The sequence below is a fragment of the Lichenostomus cassidix genome, chromosome 6 (assembly GCF_008360975.1).
Source record: "Lichenostomus cassidix isolate B80296 chromosome 6, HeHo_3.0, whole genome shotgun sequence".
In the NCBI taxonomy this organism is placed as follows: Eukaryota; Metazoa; Chordata; class Aves; order Passeriformes; family Meliphagidae; genus Lichenostomus; species Lichenostomus cassidix.
This window is the reverse complement of record NC_139487.1, coordinates 1,187,298-1,194,797: the sequence shown is the minus strand read 5'-3', so window position 1 is coordinate 1,194,797 and position 7,500 is coordinate 1,187,298. Positions and strand designations below refer to the sequence as shown.

General features: G+C 42.5%; 1 protein-coding gene across 9 annotated transcripts in view; it reads right to left on the bottom strand.

Moving 5' to 3' along the window:
• The window catches only part of EBF3 (EBF transcription factor 3), a 119,528-nt gene that overhangs the window by 38,497 nt on the left and 73,531 nt on the right, over positions 1-7,500 (bottom strand). For 5 of the 9 annotated variants that reach the window (XM_085064588.1, XM_085064587.1, XM_085064579.1 and 2 more), the window contains exons 7-8: positions 4,038-4,119; positions 946-1,090 (exon numbers count right to left, since the gene is read on the bottom strand). In XM_085064588.1, coding sequence (XP_084920714.1) covers positions 946-1,090; positions 4,038-4,119 — 227 coding nt within the window. The remainder of the gene's footprint in view (positions 1-945; positions 1,091-4,037; positions 4,120-7,500) is intronic. The other 4 variants (XM_085064581.1, XM_085064585.1, XM_085064582.1 and 1 more) reach the window with 1 other exon arrangement.

Below are 7,500 nucleotides of genomic sequence, written 5' to 3'. Positions count from 1 at the left end.
CTATCCTATCCTATCCTATCCTATCCTATATCCTATCCTAATCTTACCCTAATTTTATTAAACAGAGAGCTGTGATCTGATTTACATCCTTACACTGGTATATTTTACAGTTCAAACAGAGTTGTATTTAAATCCAAATGACAATTTTGGGCTTTGCAGGACAATAAATATGTGTGTGCACATGTCTAGGAGCAGCTGTGATTGTGTGTGAGTGATTCAGGGGCTGATGGGCTCCAAAAAGATAGGATTTCACAATTCTGGATTTTCAGAGACACTTTCCATTCTCCTCTTCATCTCAGCCTATCTTCTTTTAGCAGTTCAGGCAAGAAGTCAATCACATTGAGTCAGGCTGAAGAAAAACATTTTATGCTGTTTTTCTCATCCAAACCCCCTCCTGCCGTAATCTGCAGTAAGGCCCAGGCACAGGAAATTGACCTCACAGTAAATTCTTTACGGATTCGGTCATGTTTTTACCATCCACTTAAACTTGCATACATAACCTGAGACTGTACCTCTGGATCAAGGAATATGACAAGCCAAAATAAAATCAAGTCAAATTAAAGAGCAAGAAAAAGCTGCAAGCAAAACAAGACTGAAATAAATTAAAGGGGAAAAAAAAAGGAGAAGAAATAAAATAAGAAAAAAGAAAAATTGGTTGTGACTGCAAAACTGTAAGTATTAAATAAAGAAAGAAGTCAGAAGCAGATTCTGAAGCATCTGTGTTCTAGTTGACAAGGGCTGAGAAATACTAATGGATGTTTTTTAATGGGTGCTTTGATGGATGAGAGAAGAAATGATGTAAAAGTAGATGTAGTGGTGTCGCAACATAAAGTATGGTGAAATTAAAATAAAAGGAAAATAAAAAAGAAAAATAATAAAAAAAATTAAAATAAAATAAAAAAAGCATTGCAAATAAAAAAAAAGGACATGTAAATGTGTGCCTACCATTTTCCAGATAAGAAGGGGCCGTACCTTCTGAGGGGTCAAGGCGGCGAGCCCGCCTCCCGTGTTTGGAATTGTTGTGTACAAACATGTTGTCTGAGACAGCCAGCACGTGGCCATCCACATTGACTGTTGTTGATACAACAACCTGGAAAAGAAAACAAAACCCCACATTTCAAAAATCCTGCAGATTTTCCCCGAATCAGGTCTCGTAAGACAAAACGACATCCTGTTACTTTTCTGTTTCTATTTAAACCGAGTGAATGACATCTCTGAATACATCTTTGTTTACGTGGCGACCACTGGTGATTTTTAACTCGCAATTGTTTCTCTTCAGAACCTGCTACACTAATTAGAGTTTAATCTCCTATTATGCTAACAAATGAATTCAATTCAGGGAAATATTCTTCTAGCCATTAGTTTCAGAAACACCCCTCTAGCCACTCATTTTAAAAGCTGCTGTTTTGATTGATCTGTTGATATATTGATTAGATAGTTTATCTAATTAAAATTTGTTCACTTGAGACTGTCTTCAAATGAAGGGTTGCGAGGATTCCAAATAAAAAAAGCTTAATAAATCAGGGACCATCGTAACTCCCCATTTTTTCTTCAGTAAATGATCTCCAGGTCAGTTTTACAATTACATTTAATGTCTGATAATGAACTTTTTTGCATCTGAAAAGGCCGAGTTGAATATGAATAGTGAAAGTGTTTTCAATCCATGAAAAGTATCCCTTCTCAAGTTCATTTGGATGGTGATTGACCCTGGTATGTCAATGGAATTTCCTCCTTTATTTTTGAGTGAAAGGCGGCTATTCTTGTGTCCAGGTTCAGAGTCCGGCCATAGAAGAGATGATGGATAGGGCCTCCTTTGGCTTCCAGCTGCTTCTCAGGCGAAAATGGCAAAGGAACATATGCAAAATGCACAACCTTCCCGACGCAAACACCTCCACAATGGAGCTGTGGGAATCCTTCCGGAAGCGATATCGCGGGAGAACAAGCCGGGGAGGAAACTGAGCTGTGCTGGGCTTGTGTGGAGCACGGCTTCGTAGGTGGATCTGTTGTCCCAGATTGACATTTACATCTCATTTAAATACTCCAGCGTGAGCTCTGTGCTCTGGGTTCCAGGTTTCCTAGAGGAAGTGGCCACTGCAGAGTTTTCCTTGGGGTGAGTAGAGTCCGTGAAGTCACTGGCTGAGTCAGACATTGTCAACCCAGCTGGTGAGGGCAGCCAAAGGTGGGACAAATTTTAGCTTTCACCTTCCACTTACTTAAATTTTGGCTACAACAAAGATGATTGCAGGGTTCTCCCACCATCTTCTAAACCCAAACACTTAACAAACACAAATGGAAGGGGAGAAAAAAACCTCCTCTGCACAGAGCTGGTCCAAGGCATCAGAAGAAAATTCTTGTCTGCTTCTATGTTTTGGATCACCTCTGATCCTGTTTCTTATTCACAAGCCATAATTAGCTCTCAGCTATCACAGCACCTTTTCTGTGTATCCTGCCTCCTTGGAGACAGCCATCTGCGGTACCCTTTAGAACAGCCCGAGGGCAGTTCTCTGCCAGGCTGCTCTGCTTCCCCAGCTCCCTCCTCCCAGAAGTGGACACTTTCCCCCTTGTCAACATCCACTCCGGAGAGTGCTGAGGTTGCACGCTCAGCTCGGCCACAGAGCTGCTGCCAGGCCACTGGGCTATCCTCTTTCACTCTTAATGAGATTCCCAGACTTGCAGAAATATTGCAAAACATGCAAGTGTGGTTTCCAGCCAGGATTTCTGGGTTTGGTTCCTAGAACACGGTGTATTAAAGAGACAGAGCAAGGTGTATATGAAAATGACAACTATTTTTGTTCTGTCATGTATATATAGGTCAGCCACCAAGGGAAAATACTGTAGTTCAGCAAAAGAAAGTCGACGTGCTATGCTTTGTTATATCGCCTCGCTCCTGCAGTGCACCTCCACAAAGGTGCTGAGACAGGGAAACCAGGTAAAAATACTGTTCAAGATCTGACATCCTGTTAAGTCCAGTTAAACCTTCTGAGAGGCAGGGAGATTAGCTAAAGAGACCCAGGAAAGTCTTTCTAGTGCCTACTGGCTCCACTGTCGACCACAAGATCACTCGTGACTGATGCTTCATTTAGTCATCAGTGAGACAAAGAGGACATTTCCACTCATTCCAGGTTTGACCTTCTGTTCTGTTCAGATGGATCAATATCACCGATGCCACGTGAAGCTGAGATGCATGAAAAATGGAAGCTTGGCTCGATTGTTTTGAAGGAATATTTTTTTTTTCCAGCTACAGATCTTTTCTGTTGGCTGGCTCGAGGGTGCTGGCTTCCCCGGTTGGTTGGCTGTGCATGAAAACAGATGTCACATGTTTTGCTATCAAGTTTAACCACAAGTAATTCTTCTCCAAGCTGAGAAAGTCCTGAACATCTCAATACTACTTTATTGTTGGAATCAAACATGAATCATTGTGAAATATTTTGAAATCAAAGGCAGTTATTTCCTAACAAGCCTTTCGAATGACCCCAGATACGGAGGAAATCATTTGTCCATCCCGTCAGCTGTAGTGCTATGATTCACCACAGGATATCTCAAAAGCTGTAAGGAGAAAGTGAAGTATTAAACATTTTCTAGCACAGTCGAAACAAAACTCTGTGGGTTGGGCCACCACTGCTGGATCTGCAAGTTGTGGAGGAATAAAATGACATTTTCAACCTTCCCTAGTCTCCACGGTGGTGTTGTTAGTAAGATCAAAGTACTCAGTCTACATAAAACCTCTGCAGGTCTGAGCACAAAACCCACTTCAACACGAGGTGTTGGTAGAAAGGAAAATTAGGGAAATGCTTCCCAAGGAAAGATCCACTCATTCCAACCCGGATCCATTATAGACCACCGCGGAGCTCGGCGCATCCCAAGGAGCAGCACTTAAATCAATGGGGGAAATGTAAAACACTGACAGCAATTTTTTTAAGCATCAGAACTACACTGATGAACACCACTGAGTGGAAACACTGACACTGGTTTTTCATGAGTTCAAGATGAAGATGAAGACTTTTATACATGGTTTTGGCTTTTAGAGGGATCTGTACCTGGAATCTTCGCATGTCTCGCGGGTTGCCTGCATTCTTCAAACAGTTCTGATTGCACTTGAGGAAAAACTTTAGAAAGAATCTATAAAAATACAAAATTGAAATCTGTTAGATTCATCAAAATGTAAATCCAATTTTTAAAAAGTTTAATAAAGTTTAATCATAAATAGTTATACCCGAAAGAATACTGGTAGTGAAGTATTACTTTCCTATTAGTTAATGAACTTATTTTAAAGCATAAGATCTCTGTCATAAACAGAACATTATGGCCAAGGAAAGGCAAATTTATATTTTTAATTTTTCAACAACTACAAATGTATTGACTCCAGGCCATATCCTCAGCTCAGTGTGGGAAAGTTGATTTCAATGACTCATTGACTTCAAAGGCAATGACTTACACCAGATGAGAATTTGTCTCTATTTTTTTTAATACTTTTCATTTTTTCACAACTTATATTAGCAGTAATGACCTCTACATCGAAAAATTCCAAAGGTAATGATCAATCTTGTGAAAAACACTTGGCTTTGCCTCCGGTTTGGAAACTCTCTCAATTCAAAGGGACTCGATCCAACTCCTGCTGACTCCAGGGAGATCCAGGCAGGATCTGCCCACCGGCAAGGCCCCAGCTCCCTCATTGTTTTTGAAAGGGAAGGAACATGGCAAATTAGGCCCTGTCTTACGACCTCTTCAACCTTTGCCAGCCTTTAGCTGTGAGGAGTTGCTCTACCCAGGGATCGAAATCCAGCTTATTTCTGCTGAGCGGCAACCAGCAATTATTTAGGACTAACCCTTATCATCCAGGCATCTCCCCATAAACCATTTTTGCAGCAACGCTGCCTCAGGGGAGCACAGCAAGCACTTAGAGGGAAGGGGAGAGCTTGGGAGGATGGAAACTCCTTTATGCTGCCCTCCTGCACGGCAGGAACGAGCTGATCTGGGAAGTCTCCACCCTGCAGGTGCAGCAAACTGGGGATCCTCACTGTCCTGCCCTGCACAGGAGGATGTTCACAGCCTGACGTCACCTCTTTCATTTATGCACCCATGTTTCAAAATTAATCTATGTTTTAATTAGGTTTCCTGGCTAATGACTGACCACTAATGACAAGCAAAGCTCAGGACTTTCTTCTCACCCAGAGATCCTCAGATCCTCCAGTCCAGCAGTTTGTGCTGCCCAGCTTTGTACAGGCTGGACAGTGAGGTCAGCCAGAGCTTTTACACACAGAGTATGAACAACTTTTATTTATTCCCTCATGTCAATCTCTATAAGTGACTGGGACTTTTCTTGCTGCTCACACCTCACAGAAGTTTCCATGTGCCAGCAGCATTCCTGGCAGGAGGCAGGACAGGAACATCTTCCTGCTTTAGCACCCAGCAAGACCCAAACATGGCCAGCAGAAAGATGTGGCTGCACCACATCACACTCACTCCTGAGAAGCTCTGAGGGTCACACAGGAGCATTATGGGAGTATCCCCAAATCAAAAACTGCTGCTTTTAATGCCAGCTCTTCCTGTCCATTAAACCTTGAGCAGCACCCTGATGCTACCCCAGGACACTCATGCTGAAGGAGCAACCTCTCATATCAGAGAGGCAAGCGGGGAAACAACCAGGTTTACTGAAACTGCATAAATAAATCGATGCTGTCAGTTCAGCTGAATGCACATTCCTTTAAAACTTCCTATCCCAAAAGCTGTAAAGGGGTTTCAGCTGTCGAGCTGAAAAAGATCTGGATTTCTGTGGTGGATGACATGATCTCCTAGCTCAGGTGCTCAGGTTTTCTGGTGCTGTTGCAGGGATGTTATCAGTGACTCCATGAAACTGCCTCTATGTTAGCCATAAGTTCACCCTAACTTTATCTGTCATGTATTGGAGATTTTTTGAGTTTGGAGTTTGGGGTTTTTTTGGGTTTTTTTGGGTTTGTTTGTTTGTTTGCTTTTTGTTGGGCATTCGTTTGGGGTTTTTTGTTTTTGCTTTGTTTTTTTTTTTGGTTGGTTGTTTTTTTGGGTTTTATTTTTTATTTTGGGGTTTTTTGTTATTTCTGATGTTTATTCTCTCAATCAAATGAGCATGGTCCAGGTTCCCTGCCCATAGCCCGTAGCTGTATGATCTTTGAGATCCCTTCCAACCCAAACCATTCCATGATTCTATTATTCTAAACATAACATCCTCTCCGTCAGACCTCTATTTGGTTTTGCACAGCTTCCACCAGCCAGACTGTGAGTCTGTGACAGGACCAGGTGATGCCCAACCCCATCCAGAACCACCGAGTGCTGGGCAGCCAGGAGCTGGGACTCCAGCTTTATGGCTCCTTAGTGCCACATCCAGGCTGAAGAGCAGTATCTTATCTTTTTCTTTCTTTTTTTTTTTTTTTCTGATCTCAAATGGGTGTTGTGAGGCTTATTGAGCTAATGTTTGTAAATTGCTCGGAAATTCTCCAATGAATTGTGCACTAGGAATGCTAAGTATTGCTCCTCGTGGATTGTTTTCAGCGTGAAGCATTCATGATGAATTGTTTCTATACAGAGAGCTCACATCCTGTCGAAGAAAAAGGGCCATTAAGCACCCTTTCACTAAACATCAACTGGAACCAGTATTTGTTCAATTATTTGGTGAAAAGGACCCACTCGTGGTGAAATTAGACATCATCAAGTTTATTAGAATGGCTCTGAGCACCGGGCTAAATGTTGTCTCCAGGCTGGAGTGAACACAAGCAGCACTTGCATTTCAGCTCCACTACATCCCTTGATGCTGAGATATTTGATTTCACTCTTCACTTTGTGCTTTCAGTTCACGGAGCACAGGTGGCATCAGGACAACATTTTCAGAGGAAGGGAACACAAGTTAAAAACCACATTCCCAGGCAGGAGGTGGTGATTGACTTGGTGGTTCCTCTCAGCTGACCACCAAGGACTGTGGGCACCACAAACCATCCCTTCCACCCCAACCACAAGGTCTCTGTGGCAGAGCAAGCAAAAAGGACCTGGAGCAGAGCTCTGCTTGATCTCATCTCAGACTCTGGGACAAGAACAACAATTCAAGCCTTTCCAGGTTTGGCTCTCCCTGCTACATTTTGTATCATATGCAGAAATTTCAGCCTTTTTTAATAAATACAGTCTTGCAGAACAGCCTTCCCAAACATGCTAAGCTGCTCCTAAAATACTGATAGGGAGAAAAATGCAGTCTTTGCCATGTCCCCTCGCTCTGATTTTTCCCCACTGCTAGAACGGGGCCTGCTACCCTCTTAATTAAAATGTATTACCTTCCGCAAGACTCCACTATTTTCGGCTAAAATTTACATCTTTTATTAACTCACCTCACCTATACACTTAGCTCTGATGCCTCTCGCCGCCCATCTGCCATCCGCATACAGTGAGTCACTTGATATTCCACCCACCAATTTTTCCTAACAACCACTGTGCAATTAAACTCAACACGTTCTGTTGCGAGGTAAATTAGGCACACCT